The sequence below is a fragment of the Thalassophryne amazonica genome, chromosome 2 (genome assembly GCF_902500255.1).
Source record: "Thalassophryne amazonica chromosome 2, fThaAma1.1, whole genome shotgun sequence".
Lineage (NCBI taxonomy): Eukaryota > Metazoa > Chordata > Actinopteri > Batrachoidiformes > Batrachoididae > Thalassophryne > Thalassophryne amazonica.
In genome coordinates, this window is record NC_047104.1 from 105,014,233 (window position 1) to 105,038,037 (window position 23,805).

General features: G+C 39.9%; 1 protein-coding gene across 1 annotated transcript in view; it reads left to right on the forward strand.

Annotated features, from left to right (window-relative positions):
• The first annotated feature begins 2,882 nt into the window (after positions 1-2,882).
• Positions 2,883-23,805, forward strand: part of ric3a (RIC3 acetylcholine receptor chaperone a) — a 34,691-nt gene continuing 13,768 nt past the window's right edge. The window contains exons 1-4 of the mRNA XM_034163311.1: positions 2,883-3,262; positions 5,831-6,045; positions 18,324-18,399; positions 21,270-21,366. Of these exons, the coding sequence (XP_034019202.1) occupies positions 3,061-3,262; positions 5,831-6,045; positions 18,324-18,399; positions 21,270-21,366 (590 nt within the window). The 5' untranslated portion in view covers positions 2,883-3,060. The remainder of the gene's footprint in view (positions 3,263-5,830; positions 6,046-18,323; positions 18,400-21,269; positions 21,367-23,805) is intronic.

A 23,805-nucleotide genomic window follows, 5' to 3' on the forward strand; every position in this document is an offset into this window, starting at 1 on the left:
TTGACATTCCTGCTGTCAGCATACCAATTGCACGCTCCCTCAAATCTTGCTACATCTGTGGCATTGTGCTGTGTGATAAAACTGCACCTTTCAGAGTGGCCTTTTATTGTGGGCAGTCTAAGGCACACCTGTGCACTAATCATGGTTTCTAATCAGCATCTTGGTATGGCACACCTGTGAGGTGGGATGGATTATCTCAGCAAAGGAGAAGTGCTCACTATCACAGATTTAGACTGGTTTATGAACAATATTTGAGGGAAATGGTGATATTGTGTATGTGGAAAAAGTTTTAGATCTTTGAGTTCATCTCATACAAAATGGGAGCAAAACCAAAAGTGTTGCGTTTATATTTTTGTTGAGTGTAGAAGCGTAGCAGCAGGTGTTTGGTGTTAGAGATGATTGGTGAGATGGACTGTCAGGACATTAAGGTCTCTTACGCAGCTTCAGCCTCTTGGTGGAGATTTTGGAGACACTTTCCTCACATTTTGAAGAGCAGAGATGTTCATTTCTTCCATCTGGACTTCAGGTCTTGGTGTTCAGCTCCATCACTGGAAGTTTTGAAGTTCATCTGTATGTACAAGGTTCTCTGCACAGCAAATGTTAAAATGTTCCTGATGTAGCACAAGTGAAGAAATATATTTCTTAAAATATAAAGAAATACAAATCAGTGCTATGCTATTTTCTTTAAGGTCTGGTGTCTACACAGTTAAAAATAAATAAATAAATAAAAATCTGTTTTATAAAGTTGAGACTGTTCTTGTAGTCGAGTGTGCATGTTCTCCCTGTGTTTTTGTGGGTTCCTTCTGGATGTCGAGTGCCTGTAGGTGTGAGAGAGTGTGAATGAGTTTGTCTCTGTGTGTTGGCTGTGCGATGGACCGTTGGCCTGTCCAGGGTGTACTCCTCCTCTTGCTCAATGACTGCTGGGATAGGCTCCAGGCACCCCCCACCCCATTCCCCCCATGACCCTTAATAATAAGCGGGTATAGAAATGAATGAATAAGGACAGTGTGGTCTGTGGCCAGTGTTGCTGCCAGATACGTAATTGTTTTGTGGGAAGTAAAATAGTACAAAAGCACAATTAACTTGTTTTATTTTGAGATACAAATTGTAGACATAATGAAAACCATGAGCTCTTCAAAGAGTATTTGTTGGAAAAGAAGACTTCATTTTTATTTCATGTATGTTTCAGGAAACACTGAGCCACTCATTCCCTTAATTTTAATACAGCTTCATAGAAAATCTCATGGTAAGTATACTAACCGTTTTTGGGGCCAAAAATACTGCAGGTTAGGGTTAGGGTTAAGGTTAGGGTTGCAGTTTTTTTTTTTTTTTTTAAACTTTCTGTCATATAATAAGAAAACAATTACTACTACTTTTAATAATAATCGTCATCATCATAAACTAACATGAAAAATCTATGTACAGTGTAAGCAATATTATTTGGTGCCAATTTGTTTTTAGGTCAAATAGCCTTTAGATGACATTAACAAGGAGATTACAAACCCAAAAATACAGCATTTAAAAATATCCTACTCGGTTATTTATCATGTAAAAATATTAGATGAAAGGGAAACACTTTGTAAAATGAATAACCTTTAACTGAAATGGTTTGTTGTTGAAAGAGCACTACTTTCTGGAGCAAATGTAACCGTTAACTGGCACTGTACCTGAGCTTGCAGTGCCATCTGCCGGTCAGCAGTATGAAGCACACACCAAAGCCTGCATAGTGGGCACATGCTGCATTCATGTGTTCTTCGTAAATACTCACTTTATGCAAATCAAGAAATACTTAAATAAGCGCCCGCGATCTGCATATGGAGCAGGACACGTTGTCTTCTATGGTCTTACTGAGATGTTATTAAAGTTAATTCACATTCCTCATGAATGCACATTGATTTACAAATGGGTAGTGTTCATTGTGTTTACACATCATTTACACAGCAGTCTGAAAATAGGAGTGTTTGATGAACATGAACATGAACAAAAAAGAAAAAAAAAAGAAGAAGATAAGACTTTATTGATCTCACAGTGGAGAAATTCACATGTTACGTCAGCTCTTAAAAAACACACAAGATGGGGGCGAGTAGAGGAAAATGTGCATCAAACAGCGTGTGCAAGGATAAGCAATAATAATAATAATACTTGTAGCAGTACAATAAAATAATAAAATGAGGTAGAAATAGAATATATATATATATATATATATATATATATATATATATATATATATATATATATATATATATATAAAAGAAGAGTAATTTATCATGAGTATGCAAAAATATTCTGGAAGGCAGCATGGTATCCAAGTTCTTAGGGCACTTGTTTCCAAAGCAAGAAGGTTCTGTGTTCAAGACCACCCCTGCCCATTCTCTCTCATCAAAGCAAGCCATCCCATACTAGGAGGTATTGTTCCTGAATCACATCATAGCCCATGTATGTAGATATGTGCTGCTTTGTGAGAGAGAAAGGCAAACTGATTATAATTTGGAGATTTACAAGATGGTACTGTTTTTAAGTTATGTTAAAAATCTGCAGGGGATAGACAGATAGACTGACAAACAGACAGATCTGTTTATTCAATCACTGCAGTTTAGAAGATGCATGCCTCATCTTCAAAAACAGGTTTGAGTTCATTTGGAGCTCTTGACAGGCGTTTTGTTGATACAAATTTATTTTAACATGTTTAAGGTTGCGGGGAAAAAATGAGCTTGTCCTTTAAAGAAGTGGTGCACAGAGTCTAGACACTTGCAAGGGGGAGAAATACTTTCTTGCTTTGTCATTCTGGGGTATTGAGTAAAGGGTATTGTTTAGAACAGGGCTCCAAATTAAGGACATGGAAAAAAGTGAATGATAAAGACGATAAATGGCAGCTGAAGTGTTACATCCATTGGACTTTTCGTTGTATTTTGTGGATTTGTAGTCAATATTACATACAGCCCTTGAAAGCAGCTCGACTAATCTGCACTAATCTGGGCAGAAACGTCACTAATGGAGCACTGACATCTAGATTTGCAGTTTAAATGAAATACATGCACTGCTGTCATCATCGGAGACAAAATGTCTATAACAACTTGCCAAAAGGTTACTCTTATATCATGTTCTGTTCTCTGTGTTTCTCTATTCCTGCCCAGAATGCTTTTACCCAGAGGGGAAAAGGAGAGAGGGCAGCCTGAGGGTAAGGCGGCTTATCAGATCGTCAACAATCCACCCTTCCATCCATCCATCCATCCATCCATTGCCAGCTCTCTCCGTCTCTGTGGTTTTTGATTGTTGTTGTTATTCTGGCTGTACATAGTGAGTCATAACTACACAGCCAATTATAGTGCAAATGCAATTTTATACCAAGAAAAATAATTCAATATGCACATATACAGTCAAGTTGTTTTATTTACTGATGTGTTGTACATTATGTTAATTGCACTATGTAACAAATTTTTATTTTTGTTTTGTTCCTGGGTACATAGTGTGTTTTTCTAACCTGTTATGCCTTAAATAAATAGAAAATAGCTGTTATTCCACAGAAACGTTGCTTCTGTGATCAGGACAATGATATTTTGAAATTTGTCTGTTTTCAAGAATATTCTCGATTCGCCTTCACTACTACTGAGTAGTCATCTAGAATATTCTTTAACTGCTAGAACTGTCCAGAATTTTCTAGAAGTTTCCAGAATTATCTAGAAATTTCAAGAAACTTTTAGAACTTTCTAGAACATTAAAAAAAAAAAAAAAAAAAATCAAAGTTTGTGCTGAATGTAGTCATTTTTCCATAGACTTTAGACATAAGCAGTTGAAATATAACACTTAGAAGCCAGGAACAAAAAATGTGTTACATAGTGTTATTTAACGCTTTAACACATTTCGTCTACAAGAGTGTTAGTGACATTGTTTGAACTACATGTAAAGATTTTAACTGAAAACTGCATGTTGTCAAATTACTACAAAGCTATAGGACTCATTAAAGCAAACAGGGAAAATTTTGTAAGTACTTTTTCTACATTTTAGCTTTCTCATGTACTTTCTTCTACAATTTGATGTGCTGAGGTGGTTCATAATTGTAAAACACAACAACTTTAAGAACCTGCGAAAAAGACACTACTTTAAAGAAAACACATTGGCAAAGCCAAAAACAAAAAAACTCATGAACAAAGGTGAAAGCACTACACAGTTTCAGAAAGTGCACCAAAATGGTGTAAAATTTCATAGCGGGAAATCCCACTCATACGACTCAACACATTAGCTTGATTGCAAAAGTAGCATGAATTTTGTTCACGTTTATTAGAATGTGTTTGTGTTGAAGAAGTGATTTCATGAGTTTCCTTTTGCAGTTTTGTTGTTCGGATTTGGTGATTTTATTCACTATTCACTATTATATCACTATTCACTTTATGAATAGTGATCAAGTCACAACACAACCAGAAGTACAGCTGACTGTGAATTTTAGCAAAATAAGGCAATAATAATAATCATGTGCCAATTGGATGTGGATTGGATGTAACTATATCTGGTAGGGAGAATTGTCACACATCCAAGGACAGAAATGCTGCAGCTCAGCAACCACACACATATGTGCAGCATGGTGGCTTAATGGTTAGCACTGTTGCCTCACAGCAAGAAGGTCATGGGCTCGATTCCCACCTGTGGCCTTTCTGTGTGGAGTTTGCATGTTCTTCCCGTGTTTGCGTGGGTTTTCTCCGGGTGCTCCGGTTTCCTCCCACGTTTAAAGACATGCAGGTTAGGTGAATTTGGAACTTTATAATTGTCCAGGTCTCCTATGCAAAAGAGCTCTTGATCTCAATGGGACTAATCTGGTTAAATTAAATTAAAACATATGGACTCCAGTGGACACAACAAGTGTTGGCTCAAAACATATTCAAATGGTGAAGAGTAGAGTATCCGAAAATGGAGTGTAACTGGTGAGTCAGTGATCAAAGCCAGTTCAGTCATAGAAGGAACATTCTCCATTTGTCCATGAGATGCTTCCATAAGTCTTTAGTATTGATCAGTGTTATTCATACAGTCATATTAATGACACACCACTGAAACAAATATGTTCTTTGATGATGACAACAATAACAACAAAACTGTATGCAGTACTATAATCTACACTGGGGGAAATTAAGAACATTAATTAGAATAGTGTTCCATTCATTCCAGATTTATGGTCTATTATTGTGAAATGTGACTAATCATATGGTTTAAATGTGGCGGTCACCAAAGGCATCATAAATAATAAACATTTCTCTTTTCAAGAGATTATTTCATTGCCCTAACACCAAAAATATGAATGAAAAAATATTATTTAAAAATTGCCTTCCATCCTCTTATGCACATCTAGTCAATTCTTAGTCGGAGGCAGTGGCCGCTGGGGGTACTGATTTTTAAGAGGGTGCACCTTCACTTCTTGAAGGGGGATTTTCTTCAAGGCTGCGTTACTGTAAATGCAGTGCACTGACACTGACAGGCACTTGTACACGTTGACTCTGAGCAAATCATAGTTATTTCTTATTTATTATTTTGTAGTATATGTCCTTGTCTCATTATTTTGAGTAGGCGGCACCATTGCGCCCTCTAGTGACCAGCAGCCCCTGGTCAGAGGTTTGTCTTTTCACTACATTTCATCCAAATCCTTCCTGTTTTCATTATGCATTCATGAGATACGCAACTCATTGTTTACTACTGGGTGTACAGTGTACAGCAGCATGTACAGTTTGTGTATGAGTAGACCTGATGCAAAAAATATCCACAGCTGTGTTGTTAGTCATATTTTGGTCACAAATTAACAAAGAGATTGAATGTAATTGCTGATCACTTACTTGTCTTCCAGTAGGGCCTGGATTCTACCCTCCTATGATGCATCAGTTGACATTTCCAGAGGGCCCAGAGCAGTGGGAGGTAGAAAAGTCTTACTCCATGACTCATAGTGCTGAAGCCATGGCCAAATTGCAAAGTACAAGACGAGGCAAAAAATATAACCTGATGGCTCAAGTAATCCCCATATACGGTTTTGGAATCCTCCTTTACATCCTCTACATCATGTATAAGGTATGTACTATGACCTGGACATTGAAGTTGTTTGATACAAGTAACTTTGGCATTTATCTGTTACATATGGTACTGTATATAAATAAAATACAACATAAAGCATAATTAAATAGTAATTATTGTTATGTGCTGACGCGGGTCAGAGAACCGAACCAGCATCTGACAATGGCCCAGCGCTAAATAAACAGAAAGCGGTTCCAAGAAACAAATTTATTCCCCCTCATGTGCAATAATCCGTGTACAACATAAATAGTCAGCTGTCTTGGCAAGGTGAAGGACGGCGCGCTCTCCAGCGCCCAAATGGATCAAAGCCCGGCACTTCTGGACTCAGATTCACCGCCGAACACCCCCCAGGTGAATACGACAAACTGACTCTGTGAAGGACGGAAAAGGTGAGGTAAGTCAACAGAGCTACAACAAATATCCTTCAGAGGCACACACTATCAGCAACACATTCAGGTCTGAATTTAAGCCTTATGTAAATGAGCAGCTTCTCACAACAGGTGGAGGATCATCAATCCGTACGCCACGGCAGTGAGAAGCAAACTGCACAATTCTCATCAATGTTCAAATATACTGCGTAACAAAACGCCAAATTACTATTAACGATTATTCAGACGATAATCACCTCTGATGTGTGCTGACAGCATGTGTCCCTCACCCGTCCTCCTTCACAGGCACGATGTGTCAAACCCTGGCGCGGTCCTCAGCGTCTCACAACCGAACGTCACAAGGTCGAGTTCCCGGCAGTTCTGCTCAAATCACTCATGGCTTAAATGCAGAACGCCATCTCATTATCTGCTTCAGCTGAAAGTTTTTAAGTCTGCACGTGAGCATCATACACAGGTGCTGCAAGTTGTTAGGCCTGCACGTGAGCATCCTCCACAGGTGCAGCCAATAGTTCTGATGAGGGTGAAGGACTCTTCCGCCAGCACCTTCTCCACAGAAAAAATCAGTTTGCATACCACCTGGAGAGCAAAGAAAAGAAAACAGCACCCAAATGTCCAGCCAAACCCCCCAACACACAACAATTATTATTACTTGGCTTTGGAAAGCCTAGGCATGTAGCCTGTAGAAATGAGTCCATCTTCTCCAATTTGTTAAGACCATTCCTGAAAATCAATAAATTGTGTAAGTAATATCTTTTGGCTTCTTCTGTTTTTGTTGTGGTGACCACAGCAGATCTGATATGGATCCACACTTTGATTTCACACACATTTTATGTCTGCTGACTGCTTGCCCCACCATGCAGCCCAAATGTTGTTATCTTGTCTCTAAATTAAAAGGATAGACAGGTGTATTTCAAAAACGAAGTGGCTATGGGTACGTACATCTGTATCTTCTGCAGAACTGCTAAAGGTACGGACCGAGGTTCACTGAAGATACGGACAATGTACGGATGAGTTTTGAAGCCTTACCAGACCTTTAGCCGCATATGGTACGGTACGGACATATTTGTGCATTCTGATTGGTCGGTAAGACACCCTCCGTATCTTTAGAATGGTCTCTGTAGATACGGGTCCGTACCCATAGCCACGGCCTTTCAAAAGACTTTGAGTATCATGAGAAAATTACATTTTTATTGCCAGGTATTTCAGAAAGTGAAAATTTTATATATTCCAGACACATTACATATGAACTAAAACATTTCAAGCATGTTTTTACTTTAATTGTGGCTTACAGCTCCAAAATATAACAGAAAAATGTGTATCTCAAAATATTAGAATATTTCATGAGTCTGAGCCAAAAATTTACAATACAGAAATGTTAAACCTCTGGCAAGTATGTAAATTGGTGCACGCCAAACTTGGTTGGGGCCACTTTTGAACAAGTTACTGCATCAATGTCATGGTGTATGGAGGCAAACAGCCTGTGGCACAGCTGAGGTGTTATGGAATTCCAGGTTGCTTTGATAGTGGCCTTCAGCTTGTCTGTATTGTTGGGTCTGATGTCTCTCATCTTCATCTTGACAATACCCCATAGATAATCTAAGAGGTATTGTCTATGGGTACAATCAACTACAGTGATAGCATGGTCAGCAAACCAGTTATGATTATTTTTGGCACTGTGGACAGTTGCCTAGTCTTGCTGGAAGCTTTCCAGCAGACAGTGGTGGGCACAGCTAACTAAAAATTTAGCTTCAGTAACAGCTAGTCAGCTAACTGAAAAGTTATCGTTTATAAAACTAAACTGATAAATCACCCAAAAATTTATCAGAGGCTACAGCTAACCAATAACTTTCAGTATTGTCTCCAGGACATTTACAACAACTTCTGTCTTTGTGTGCCCTGTGCACTGCTGGAAGTTCCTGTTTACTACATATTTTACAGCAGTGAAGCAACCTCTACACACACAAAAGAAGCCACTATTCCTTAACAGGATACAGCCGTGCTGCTATGAGGCAGAGGTCTTGGAAAATAAAGCAGTTTTGACTTATGGTTTTGATTTAAAAAATAAAAATAAAAAATAACTCCATTAATGTCAATTCTGTCATTTGTACAAAGTTAAAATATAACACATATAATTAATTTTAAATAATGCACTAATTCTGAAGTTTTGTAACAAACACAGACAGATGCCAAAGGGATTGTGGGTAACATTGATTGGTTGACTCATTCATTCTGTGTAAAACCCAATGCGTTAATGTAACGTGACGTGTGTGTTGGTATTTACATATAAATGTTCTTTTGTAAAATATACCATCCTATTCATATGTTTTAAAAAAGCCATTTGCAAAAGCCAAAAGTTGTGATTTTTCAGCCGTCTGATATAACCGGGGTTCAAAATGCATAGAACACTGCCATCTACTGGCACCCAGATGGTCAGACCATTACCCATAATCATTTGCGTACCAGTTTTTGTTTTGCTTTTTTGTTTGTTTGTTTGTTTGTTTGTTTGTTTGTTTGGTGTTTTTTTGTGCCAGAGAGTTACTGCTGTTTAAACAACAGAATCCACGACGACAGTTGTAAATGAACATTATACAACCAAAATGTACATTTTTATTTCTTTAGCTGCTGCAAGAGGCTACAACAACTCTCAGTTGCGCAAAGGATCATGGGATATCTCAGTACTTAGGGTGAATACTAACATGAACACTACTGGCCAGTAGATGGCAGTAGAGACTGTAAAAACTTGTCAAAACAAATATTCCAAATTATCCGTGTGCTACGTGTAATCTGCGTGGAGAAGCAACCTGGGGCCTGATCAGAGCGTCTCAAATACATTTCTCCTGTCGTGACTGTACTGAGATTACCCATAATGCACCGGGACACAGCATGTCCACACTAAAACCTTCAAAATTAGTGCAATACTTTAAAACTAAAACATATAGCTGATGTTTTCCATAAGTTAAAACTGTATGTCTCTGGATGACTTGGGTGATATTGCCGGTGAGTAACTATGGTGTCAAGAGCAATTATCTTGTGACCAGCTCTTCTCTGACTGCAGAGGATAGAGCGGTTTCTTCTGAAACCAGCTAATCTCTATTAACAGAGAATAGGGTTGTTTATTTGCTACAAAAGAATTAACAGATAGTGCTAAAATCTTTGATATCAGATTTAACAAATATTTTTAACTGATTAAGATTTATTCACTTCACCTACAAAAACATGTTAGTGATTTAAAAATTATCAGACCAAAATTTATCGGAAGATAATTGGTCTGATGATGGTTTTCAAAGTTATCTTAAAAGCTAATCCAATCATGAAAACATTAGCTTCGATAATTAGTGGTTAGGGGATTAGCGGAACTGTGCCCACCACTGCCAGCAGTGGACCAAGAAGTGCATTAAAATCTCCTGGTAGATCACTGTGTTGACTTTGTGGACCAACACTAGCACCTAGCGCCGCACCACAAATCATCACTGACTGTGGAAACTTCACACTGGACTTAAGCAACTTGGCCTGTACACTCTTCTTCCAGACTCTGGGAACTTGATTTCCAAATGAAATGCAAAATTTACTTTCATCTGAAGAGAGTTGGGCCACTAAGCAACAGTCCAGTTCTTTTTCTCCTTAGCCGAGGTGAGACTCTGCTGGCATTATCTCGATTTCAGGAGTGGGTAGACACTGAATGTCACACTTGTAGCTCATGTCCTAGACACATCTGTGCCTGGTGGCTCTTGATACATTGGCTCCGCCCTCAGTAAACCCCTTAGAAATTTCACCTATAAGTTCTGGAATCAGCATTGCTTGGCACTCTTCTCAAGGCCGTGGTCATTACTGTTAGAGATGATATACTTTATTGATCTTACAGTGGAGAAATTATGTTTACACTCCAGTTACCTCAGACAGCAATTAGTCCACAGTTATTACTTGTTTACCATAATAATGGCACACATCAGAATTAAAGACAGCACATACACATTTGACATTGTTTATGTGCACTAAGTTTGAAGAAGTCCGTTATCCAACTTGAGGCAAGTGGGTGAAGGCCACGCAGCAATCCTGAGATGCGCCGCCGTCAGCTTGGGGGGAGGAACGGGGGCCAGCTGCAGCTAAAACTGCACTGCCCCTGCAGAAGGGGAAAGGGATGATGTGAGCAGATGCCAGAGTGGAAGTGTTGATGGGGGGTAGGAGGGGGGTGGGGGGGAGGTTAATGGAGCATGCTTCAGTCCTGTGAAAAACAGTTTATTGTCTTTGTGAGTTGAGATTAAAAAAACAGCCAAATGATCCCCAGGCCGGAGAAATTCCTCTGGAGGGAAAACAGTCGGGCAGTTTGACCTTCAGGCTTGATAAGCCTGTAATGTTGTGGTTTGAGCAGTGAAAAACACTTTTAACAGTTCCACTTGAACAACCAAATCCCAATTATGAATTAACAATATTCTCAATTATGAATTAAGAATATTTCCCGGCCTCTGAAATCTTCAACTTCAACTGCAAGGCACGCATCTGCTCCAAGATGTCATCCAATTTGCGTCTGAGTTCAAGAGTCAACGCAGTCTGAGAATGCACTGCCTTACCAACCTCGTTAATTATGACGGACAAGCGAGTGGCCATGGTTCTTGATGCCGCCGTCTTGCCAATTTTCCAGTAGATCAGGGCAGCACATAAGCCAAAAAGTACCAGGCCTGCTACCAAAAGACCAAAAATGAATAAATCCTCGACATCCTCAACGGAGAAAGGCGCCAAGCATGCCACACGCCAAGAACTCCAGGAGTCGAGAACATAGCCCGCAGGATGTATTCCATCTGGGCAGGTAGGATTCCCGTGTCCTGACCTTCTTGTAGAAAAAAAATGGTGTCAATAGCATTCAGAGACCAGCTGATCAATCTAATAGTAGTCCAACAGATCCAGTATCCAATATAATTTGAGGAATTCACAGTCTGGTGAAGTAGGGACTTGAAGGTTAAAGCAGAGAACAGAGATAAGGGAGAGTGGAGGAGATGCGACCGCCCTCGTCGGGGTCCCAAGCTGAATGAAGGTTAGCAGGTCCTTTTCAGTTCCTTTACTTTTAGTGGGGTAGATATTTAACAAAAATTGCCCGAGATGTTCACATCCGGCAGACAGTAGGTAAATTTGCATACAGAATCTTTGAAGTTTGTTTCTATGTAGGCTCTCAGTTGTCCCAGGTGGTTTCCATAGTAGAGAAGCTTGAATCTTCAACTGGACTGGGTTGCTTGACACGAGGACGCTTTGCTTCAAATCGCAGAAGCTTCCTCAGCTAAAATTCTTACTCTGGTAGTCTGACTTCTGTCTTGACTCTTGTAGAGAAGAATAAACAGAAGCCACAAAAGCTGGAGTTTTAAACCTAACCAGACCCCTCCTAAGGAGAGGCAGACTGCTATGGGCTAGTGACTAAACAATACTTCTAATTAGCACCTATTGTGCTCTAGTTAGCACCCTCCTAATGATAGGGCAGCTGTCCCTCCTAATGATGGAACGGACGCCTCTCCTGATGGCTCCCTTGATGACTCTTGTGATGACGTGCATGGCTCATTACCATGAACAAAAGACTGAAACTGCTTTGACCTGAGTACCCCATTGTAAACAGGGGATAAAGCGTGTCTCAGACCCCCTCCCCGGTTAAGGCTGGGTTTCAACTGTTTCACATAGAATGCCTCCTTGACCCTTCTCTCAAACCATTTCTTCTCTCTGGCTAAGATTTTAACTTCCTTGTCCTCAAACATGTGGTTAGTGTCTTTAAGTTGGAGATGAACTGCAGACTGAGGTCCACTGGCGCCCTCTCTGCGGTGCTGGTATAGCCTTTTGTGTAAAGGTTGCTTAGTCTCACCTATGTAGTGTTCGTTACAGTTTTCCTGACATCTGATAGAGTACACTACATTGCTCTGTTTGTAACTAGGGATCCTGTCCTTAGGGTGAACTAATTTCTGTCGCAAAGTGTTAACCGGTTTAAAGTAAACTGGGATTTTGTGCTGTCTGAAGATCCTCTGTAGTTTTTCCCCTACTCCTGCTAAATAAGGGAGAGACACTCCTCTTCTTCTTGTCTCCTGTCTATCTGGTCTCTTTGTTCTCTGGGACTTCTGCACGTTGTCCAGGGACCATCGTGGGTACCCACATACTGTGAAGCCCTCACAGTATGTGGGTTCATCTCCTGAGTTCATCTCCTGAGTTCCTGAATTCCCTAGAGTCCCCAGGCATTCCACCTCACAACCTAAAGCTAAAGGTTGGTTGGCCAGTCATGCTTCTTCACAACCTGCATGCCCCAAAACTCTGTAATGGAACTCAACTGACCATCAAGCATATGATGGCACATGTGATTGAAGCCACCATAGTAACAGGAGAAGCTCAGGGTGAAGATGTGTTTATTCCAAGGATTACCATCATCCCATAAGACCTTCCCTTCCAGTTCAAATGGCTCCAGTTTCCTCTGTACACATGTTTTGCAACGTCCATCAATAAGTCGCAGGGACAGTCACTGAAACTGATTGGCTTAAATCTGGAGACACCATGCTTATCACACGGTCAGCTGTATGTAGGATGCTCCTGAGTTGGTCACCCTGAGGGACTTTTCATTTGTGCACCTCAGGGTCACACTAATAGCATTATATATCCCAGAGCATCACAGTGATATGACATGCTGTCACCTTTTTATCATTTTTCACTTCAGTCTTATGAATGTCACAAATTGCTCTATGAAAAATAATTATAACATACAAACAATGCAATGCAGCTTACTACACCTTAACTAAAGTGACATGAAATATACAATGACAGCAATGAATGGGTAAAATTCTTCTCTATTACCTGTGCATAGTAATAGTGCATAATAATATTTTCAAAGGTAATAGAAGCTTTGGATAACAATAGTCCTGACAGTCTTCATTCCAATTATTTCTTAACTTATGTTCTTTATTTTTCAGGACTTGTGGTGATGGTATCTGGTGGCATGTGAAATGTAGAGTAGAACTAACTTTATCATGTATTAATAAGTAATGTGTTAATAATTAATGTATCAATTATTATGTATTAATAACTGCATTATTAATTTAGCATATCAAAGTACCCTTGTGTACCAACTTTCAGGAACCTGTGTCCTATAGAAACCAAGATAGTGACTGTCAATGTTTCAACATAGCAGCCACATTGGAATTCAAGATGGCAGCCGACCCAATGGTCAGATCTTTTGGATCTGGCAATTTTTGAATTCAGCATTTGAAAATACCCCTGTGTGCAAAAATTCACAGTTTCTGCCAGAAGTGAACATCTTTTTCACATATCTGCCCCACTATTTCCTGTATGTTGTAAATGTAATGCCTGTTGCTTGTGCATCTTTTCCCACCAAAACTTTCCCTTCCAGTCAACTTGCCATGAATATATGTACTTTGACACAGCACTCTATGAGCAGCCAGCCTTTTCAGCAATGACCTTCTGTGGCTTACCGTCATTGTGGACAATGTCATCAGGGCAACTCTCAAGTCAGCAGTCTGTCCCATAATTGTGGTTATGTGTACTGAATCAGACAGAGATTCTTTGTATTGTACTGCATAAATGGCAAGTTTATAAATGGCAAACTTTAAATATTCTCATATTTTTAAATACTTTTTTCCTTTTTTGGAGCTGTATGTTGGACTTATCAAAATTAAAATAATAAAATGCTTGAAACATTTTTAGTTTATTTGTAATGTGTCTAGAGAGTACATAATATTTTCGCTTTCCGAAATAGCTGATGAAAACTGTTTTTCCACAACATTCTAATTTTTTGAATTACACCTGTATAGCAAAAACAAACACATTAAAATGTGATGAATTTTGAGGAACCAGATAAATTGAAAATAAATTTAGTTTTGGTTGTTTCATATTCAATAGATCTGCCTGCCACCTCTTAACCACTGCCACCTGCCAGATGGTTAGTGGCTGTTGGATTGGTGATGGATTTGGCACGTGTTTTAGTGAGTGAGACATAACTTCTGAACATATATATATTAACTCAGAGAAGTAAATTGTTGCATTCTCATTATTTTCACCATGGTTACATTCTAAAACTTAAATAACCAAGTCATAACGCCACACAATCCCACAGAAAGGATTTTGAATGAATTGAGCAGTAAAACAAAAAGAGTGGGGGAGATGACCGAGCAACGTATGGCCTGGCCAAACCTGGCCTGAGGGAGCGCTCTCCCAGCTACAGGACTGCTTCTCATGGACTGTATGGGATTTATTTTCCAGCCACAACCTGCAGGAGTACACTGACACCGTACACTCCTACATTAAGAACTGTGTTGACACTGTCTCCATCAACAAAAGGGTCAGGGTTTTTCCAAACCAGAAACCCTGGATGAACAGCGTAGTCCAGTCCCTATTAAAAAGCTGCAACACCACCTTTAAATCAGGGGACAGGGCCCTGTACAGCGTGGCCAGGTCTGACCTGAAAAGAGGCATCAGGGAGGCCAAGGCGGCCTTCAAGAAAAAGATAGAGGACCACTTCACTGTGAATGTCCCCAGAAAGATGTGGCAGGGAATAAATCATATAACCAACTACAGAAGCAGCAACCCAGGAAATGCTAGGTCTGACGCCTCGCTGGCAGAGGAACTGAACTGCTTCTTTGCCCGCTTTGAAGCAGACAGACCAGCAGCAACTCCACACCCACCACCCTCCAGCACTAGCACACTGACACTCCAGGAGCATGAAGTGAGATGTGTGCTGAAGGCGGTGAACCCCAGGAAGGCGGCCGGCCCCGATGGTGTACCTGGCAAGGTACTCAAAGCATGTGCTGACCAACTGCCTGGAGTTTTCACCTGCATCTTTTACCTGTCTCTGTCGCAGGCCATCATTCCACTCTGCCTCAAATCTTTCATCATCATTCCAGTCCCAAAGAACTCAGCAGTGGAAAGCATAAATGACTACAGGCCTGTTGCCCTTACGCCTGTGGTCATAAAGTACTCTGAAAGACTGGTCTCTCAGCACATCAGAGCCTGTCTGCCTCCCACTCTGGACCCCCACCAGTTTGCCTACAGGGCAAACCACTCCACAGAGGATGCTATGACCACAGCGCTCCACACCACGCTGAGCCACCCGGAGCACCTTGGAGAACTATGTGAGGATGCTCTTCCTGGACTTCAGCTCAGCCTTCAACCACATCATCCCGGAGATCCTGGTCCAGAAATTGACCAATCTGGGCATCACAACCCCATCTGCCAGTGGATCAAGGACTTCGTCATGAACCGCCCACAGTCCATGAAACCTGGCCCCCACCTCTCCTCCACCATCACACTCAGCACCGGTTCCCCTCAAGGCTGTGTATTGAGCCCCCTCCTGTTCACCCTTTACACTCCTGACTGCTCTCCAACCCATCTCTCAAACACCATCATGAAGTTTGTGGATGATACCACCGTGATTGGGCTCATCTCAGGGGGTGATGAGTCTCATTACAGAGATGAGGTCAACCGACTGACAGCGTGGTGTTCAGCTAACAACCTGCTGCTGAACACCACAAAAACAAAAGAAATAATCCTGAACTTCAGAAAGGACAGGGCTGACCCAGCCCCGCTCTACATCCATGAGGACTGTGTGGAAAGGGTCAGCTTCACCAGGTTCCTGGGAATACAGCTCTCTGACACCCTCTCCTGGATTGCCAATGCCACAGTGGTGGTGAAGAAAGCCCAGCAGCGACTCCATTCCTGAGGGTGCTCAGGAGAAACAATCTGGAGGAGAAGCTGCTGGTGTTGTTCTACAGATCCACCATCGAGAGTATCCTGGCGCACTGCATTACCGCATGGTACGGGGGGTGTTCAGCAGCAGTTGCTCTCTGCCCAACCTGGAGGACATTGCCAGCTCTCGTTACCTCAGCAGAGCTGCCAGCATCATCAAAGTCACATCCCACCCCAGAAACCACCTGTTTGACTTACTACCCTCGTGCCGACGGTATAGGTCAATCAAAACTAGGACAAACAGACTCAGGGACAGCTTTCTCCTCAATCACTGCACTGAACAATAACAAACTACATTAATCTGCACTTTTCAAACTTTCATAGGCAGTATCTGAACCCATGTGCAATATTTTCCCGTGCAATATCATTCCACAGTTGTACATAATTTCTCATTTTGCATTTTATATTTTGGCAACATTTTATTTTAAGTTGTACATATAGGTAAATTATTTATTTTGTTAATTTTTATTATCTTTTATTTGGCTAATAATTACTCGCACCTTGGAAAAGCACCTTTTGGAGTTGCACTCAAATCTCGTTGCAATGTAAATTACAATGACAATAAAGGTGATTCTGATTCTGAGTGAATGGATCAGTGTGAGAGAGAACTGCAAGAAATATGCAAAATAATATATAAATATACAAAATCAGACACTCAGTCAGATTTTTTTTCACAGTGATTATGTTTTAAACATCAAACTGGAAGCACTCGGAGAGCGCAAACCTCCGCCAAGGCCATAGGGTCTCTGACGTCACATGGAGTACCCTCTGGCAAAGAGACTTATTCCACGTTGTTTCACTCATCTACTGTCATGTTTCAGATTCAGTGGTTAACCCTCTGGGGTCCGAGGGCATTTTTTGGACAGTTCACTCACCTGGCATAAATGTATTATTATTTCTGTTAACAGCTCTCCCTGCATCCCACAATCAAGTTTTATGTCTCTTTTTTTTTTTAGGACAACCTGTACTTTCCAAATATATATGCTATAGTTGTGTTTTATAAGTGTTATAAAGGTTTACAATCAGAAATAAGAAAGGAAAAAGTAAAGCGGAAATAATTTTCTGCACACATTTATTCAAAACACACAGTAAACTATAATAAACTAGTAACACATCACTCCTAAAAACAATCTTTGGTGTGTCACGTGAGGTGAATCTGCCCTACGATTGGATTTTGGAAAACCGTGTGATGGTGAACCAATTCCGATTGGACACACACATTGCTCACATCATCACACAGCTTCTATGAGGAGTACAAAGATGGTGGACCGTGGCTCGAAAGTCTGCGGAGTTAATTTTTCAGCAAAAAAAGAGTAAGTTTCTATCTCATATCATTTTATTTATAATTTAGTAAAGCTTGGTCTCAGCCGTCGCATACGACGGCGTTGGCCCCAGCGGGTTAAACCCTTAGATCTTCAGCAAATGTATTTATAAAGAGAAACTGCATGAACTGCACAAGTTTTTTTTTCTAATAACAAGTTTATTCAATGAGGAGAAACAAATGCCAAATTATTGTTGTGTCGTAACTTAATTTTTGTTCAGCCTTTGTGACCCGTCTTCATGAAGTTAGATGCAAAAAAGTTGAAATTGGCCCTATCCTGCAATGATAAAGAATCCTTAAAAAAATTATTGGATCCGGATTGTGTTCCGGATCATTACCAAAAATTTTGACTTCTAAGTTAGGCCAAGATACACCCCTGGTAAAAATTTCAATGAAATCCATTGAGGATTTTTTGAGTGATCCTGCTAACAAACCAACCAACCAACAAACAAACGGACGCGACCGAAAACATAACCTCCTTGGTGGAGGTAATAACAAGGTTATATCTCCAAGCAACCCCACAGAAACAATTATTTCATTAATTTATTCAAAGCAGACACTTTTTCCTTCTCTGTCTGTCTCTCAACATATGCACAGTTCAGATGATACTGATCTCGTACATGAATGTTGAAATGAAATTGCATGTCAGTTTTTTCTTTTCTAAAACCTTAGTCTGGTGGCCACCAAAGTGAGTGCTTCTTGCTGTAATTGTGCATTTATTTCCCAGTATTAACCAGTCTAATCTAACAAAATATTATATGTAACAGTCTGTATTCTATTTGGATTACTATTTACATTTGGATTATACTGTTTTAATTGTGTTAATCATACAGTATATATCTTTGCAGCTGACATGTAAAGAGAAGACCACCAAACCAAGATCTCATTCCAGTTTAACTAAAGCAACCACAGACACCAAGACCAGTGAGTGAATTTGTAAACCAAAGTGACTATAACTGTTTGCTTTCTGCATACTTTTGAAGTCCTTCAGAACACCTTTGGAATATGTCGACAGTGCATTCAAACAAAGTGTTAAGGATGAGGTTGTGCATTATTTAACATTTAACAAATTATTACTGACAACAGGATTTGAGAGTGTAAGAAAAATGGTCATCTTGACCTTGGTCTAGGTTGTACTTTGTTCTTCATGTATGAATAAAATGTTTAATCCTTCATTTAAAAATAAAATCAGTTTAGTAATTATTGAGTTGCTGTGGTGTTGCTCACACTTGGCTTGTGTGTTTAGTGTGTGTTACATCCTCATTCTGGTTATCGTCGAAACTATCTGGTCTGTTTTTCTTCGTAACCTTAGGTCACTACTTTCTTGATGTCCTGGTGTCATTGCACAAGTGTTAAAATTCCCATAAATCTGAGCCCATGATAGGATGGAGCCTGTTTGGGAGATGGGCTGTGCAACAGCAGGGCAAATATTTAAACTAAGAGGTACAAAAGGAACAGCCCGACAGCACAAGTCTGTTTCAGTACATGACCACCCAGTGTTGTATAAAGTACTGGAAAATCACACTTAAGTAAAAGTACAGATACCCATTAAAAAAATGACTGGTAGAAGTTCAAGTAACCGATTGAAATGCTACTCAAGTAAAAGTCTTAAAGTATCTACTATTTATTGTACTTAAGTATGACAAGTAATGTACAACTAAATGTACTCAAGTATTGAAAGTAAAAGTACAAGTAAATGTTAATAATCAAAAATGGAGTGATTTTTTTTTTATATTAAACGCCATAGACATGCTAACACGTTAGCATCAGTCCAGTTTTTAAGTTATAAAATACATCTGTCAACTGTTTCAGAAGACCATAACAGGTCGGTTTAACATAAAAATATTAAATATTACTCAAAAATATGCTCTTCGGCGTTTTAGAGGGAAAAAAATTAGGATAAAACGAAATAAAATCCACGAATCATAGATCGAAGCACTGCTTCGACCTGCGAATCACTGCTTCGATTGGTTCAAGGTTCAAAGCAAAGCCGCGCTGCAGAAAAGTTAATTACAGACCCACTGCAGGTCTGTAATCAATGTGCGCAACTGCAAAAAAGCCTACCGGACATGCCTCATGACAAATCGGCCTGACTTTGTTGCAGTCACTAGTAATCAGTGGTGTCTCTGGGTGAAAACACGACTTTTCTCGTGTGTGTGTGTGTGTGTGTGTGTGTGTGTGTGTGTGTGTGTGTGTGTGTGTGTGTGTGTGTGTGTGTGTGTGTGTGTGTGTGTGTGTGTGTGTGTTGGGGTTTTTTTGTAACCAGTAACGGCATGGCGCATAGAAAATGTATCGGAGTAGAAGTATGCAATTAAGGTCGGAAATGTAGTGAAGTAAAAGTGAAAGTAAGCTGAATTTGAAAAACTCAAGTAAAGTACAGAGTCTCCCAAAACGTACTTAAGTACAGTAGTGAAGTATTTTTACTTCGTTACTATACAACACTATGACCACCTTTGCTTGTATATGCAGTCGTGGGCACAGCTAACCAAAAGTTAGCTTCATTATCTGCTAATCTGCCAACTGAAAAGTTAGCTTTTATAATGATAAACTGATAAAAAAAAAAAATTTAGCAGAAGCTACAGCTAAGTGATAACCACTAACTTTCTATATTGACTCTGGTACACTGTCAACTACTGACAAGCCAGTTTTGAGTTTAAGCACCGCTGATGCTTTTGAGTAGAATCGAAGGTGAGCAGAAACCCAACACAAACAATGATTCAGACTTCCTGTCTTTGTGCGCCCTGCTCACTGCTCACTGGTGTAAAGAAGATTAATTTTCATTGACAGCATACAGAGCCCCTGACATGAGGCAGAAGTTATGAAAAGCAAAGCAGGTTTGACATATGGTTTAATTTCAAAACCAAACTAATTCCAGACGGTTTATTTATATCTGCAAAATTGAAAATTCTTTTTAAGTCTGACTGATACAGTGCACCGAATGGCGACCGTATGACATTTTGACCCAAAATGCATAGAACAGTACCATCTACTGGATGGCAGTGTAAGTGCAAATAGCATCCAACTGTTTTTTTTTTACAAATGAAAAAAAAATGACATATATACAAACAGGTTTATTTGTAAAAACCAACACACAAGTTAACTAGTGTGTTGTGTTTTTTTTTTTTACATCCAACAGTGAGAGGCTCAATTTCCCATAATGACTCTGAGAATCTGTGAGTTTTAGTGCTCAAACATTTAGAATTAGTGCATTAATTTAAAACTAAAAGATATTTGTGATAATTTCACTTTGTAGAAATGACAGTTAACGCTAATATAAATAAACCTTCTGGAATTAGTTTGGTTTTTAAATCAAACCATAAGTCAAACCTGTTTTGCTTTTCATGACTCCTGCCTCATGGCAGGGACTCTGGATGTTGCCAAGAAAAATTACTTTTTTCCTCTTTTTCCCCTCTTTTCTTTTCTTTCCTGGTATTGTAGTAGCCAGGCTCCTTCTGCTGGGGTTGGGTTGAGCTCAGACAGTTCCTCACAGCTTCCTGTCTGCTACAAAACACAACAGAGGACTAATTTGTGATTTTTAGGGTTTTGACCATTTGGCTTTACCAACTATGCCAACAAATAAAATGTTAGCAGACTAAAAATTAGCAAAGCTAAACTTAGCAGAAACTAATTGATTTTTGAAGTTAGCTGAAAAGCAAATCCGATAACAAAAAGTTAGCTTTGATAATTAGCGGATTAGCGGAACTGTACCCACCACTGTATATATGCATATGTAGACAAACAGGAAAATGCATTGATGGTGTAGATTAACAGTGTTTTCTTGGTAAATCTCACAGCCACTGAATGTGAGCTCGCCAGGCTTCAGGAGGAGCTGTTGAAAACACAAAGGCTGGTGGACAGAATGGTCTCTGGAAAAGGCCATCATTCTGGCAGGTAAATATCAATGTTCATATTTTAAACAGCCACAGTAAAACTCACATATAATGGATTCAGGTGAACCAGCAAATTTTGTCTGTTCTAATTGAAATCTGTATAAAACAGACAAAATCTCTTATATGTATGAAACAGATTAGTTGCTGTCAGGAGGTGCCGAACGATCGACGGGGAATCCCCAGCACCGATTAGGTTTATGTATTTCCTTGATTAAATGCCTGGCCTTGAATAGGGACCTGCCTTATTTCATGACCAGGTCAAAACTTCGTCTGAAAAAATAAACACCTGCCTCAAATAAGCGCCAGGCATTATGTGCATTAAAAAAGATTACATTTGGTAGAGTCACTCTTTTTTGCTAAGTCCGCTACCAAGTGGTACCTTAAAATCCTGAAGCCTGATTTATGCTTCTGCAACTCTGTCACTCTGTGGCCGAGCACATGACCCTTTTAAAGTTCTCCATTGCATTGGTGGGTGTCATTGCAATTTGCTGCAGAAACAGTGGCTTTTTCTTGATTAATACTTCGTATGTCCCTCAATGAGCTCTACTTCTTTATACAATCATCAACCTCCAAACCAACGATATGGTACGTACAATCTCCTCCATAAATTGTGGGTCATTTCAGCATCTTTTTCTGACTCTGTGTTGTAAAGTTGGTCATATTTGCAGACTTTTCTGCCAAACATATCCATGTTTGAAATGTAATCAGCGTGCACACTGCAAAAACTATGAAAATATGACAGGAGAGGAAGGAATGAAAATGTAAAAGTGACAAATTACAGCCCTTGCAATCTCCGTCGTGTAGCAGGTGCGCGTCTGGTTACGGGGAGGGTTCACAGCCATGTAGAGGGCTCTGATCTAAAACATTTGTCTTTGGTTCACCACACCCTGGGATATGTGTGAAACTTAACAGCTTGTTACAGTGCAGGCAGCAAGCAACATTTTGTTAATAATCGCCAGCCTTGAATTCCATTCTGCCTCGTTTAGGCACCCAGTGTGAGCACGGTTTGAAAAAATAAATGCCCAGGCTTTTAAACAAGGAAATATGGTACCCACTTTCCTCGAATCGGCGAGTGTCAGTGCTGAACTTTATTTCATACCTCTGTTACTGGGCACGTCCATACTGCTTTGTTCAGTACATGAGAGGGGTTTTTAATGTCATGGCACGAGGATGCGTAGCACAGAAAGTAGGAGGGCATAATATGCAGACTAATAGACTAAGCGTTGGAGGTAAGAAAAATAATTTATCATAAAAACAGGCTGGGATTCGGTTCACAGCAAGGCAGGCAGTGTAGCAGAAGTACAGGTAGGTACGAGGCAAAGGCGTAGTCAAAAAACAGGCTGGGATCAATAGCACAGAGAGACACAATTACGTGGACTGAAGCAAAAGGCGAGGTCTAAAAAACAAAGCAAGGTTGACACACAGCGTGACAAAACAAGACTATGTAATAAGGCTGGAACGAGGATACAGAGATCAACAAGGTGCCAGGGAGTGGAGAAAGTGAAGGGCTTATCCCTCTGGGGCCGACGACATCGTATACGATGGCTAAGACCAAGCTTTACTAAATTATAAATAACCTTTGAATGATATGAGATAGAAACTTACTTTTTTCTGAAAAGTTACCTCCGCGGACGTTCAAGCCAGCCATCAGCCATCTTTGTACTCCTCATAGAAGCTGTGTGATGACATGCGCAATGTGAGTGTCCAATCAGAAATAATTCACCGTCACATGGTTTTCCAAAATCCAATCGTAGGGCAGATTTACCTCACGTGAAAAGCCAAAGATCGTTTCCAGGAGTGATGTGTTACTAGTTCGCCCATTTGAATAGCCCCCTGGGTACTCCAATGAGTACATACTATTAGTACATACTCAGTGCGCCCTGCGCCATTACGCACAGCGATCAGTGAAAGCTGGAGCACATGGAAAGCCTCTGATGACAATCTCACGTGCTCAAGCAAAGAGTGTGTAACTATCAGAATTGCTTCACTAGTTTGCATGTGAATGTTACTGGACAACTCTGTTGCTTTCTCTGGGTAAAGCACTGTTTACCATATCAATGGACAACAAAACGCATAGACCATTTTGTATATATTGTTCAAAATGTGCATTTGTGTTTATTGTTTGAACCTTTTTGTTGTACAGTCTTTCACATAAGGCCTCAAATTACCTTTATAAAGTGTCAAAACAGTTGTTTATTATACTTTACTGTGTGTTTTGAATAAATGTGTGTGGAAAATTATTTTTCGCTTTATTTTTTCTTGGCCTATTTTTGATTGTAAACCTTTATTACACTTATAAAACACAACAAAAACATATATATTCTGAAAGCACAGGTTGTCCTGAAAAAAGAGATATAAAACTTGATTGTGGGATGCAGGGAGAGCTGTTAACAGCAATAATAAAACATTTATGCCAGGTGAGTGAACTGTCCAAAAAATG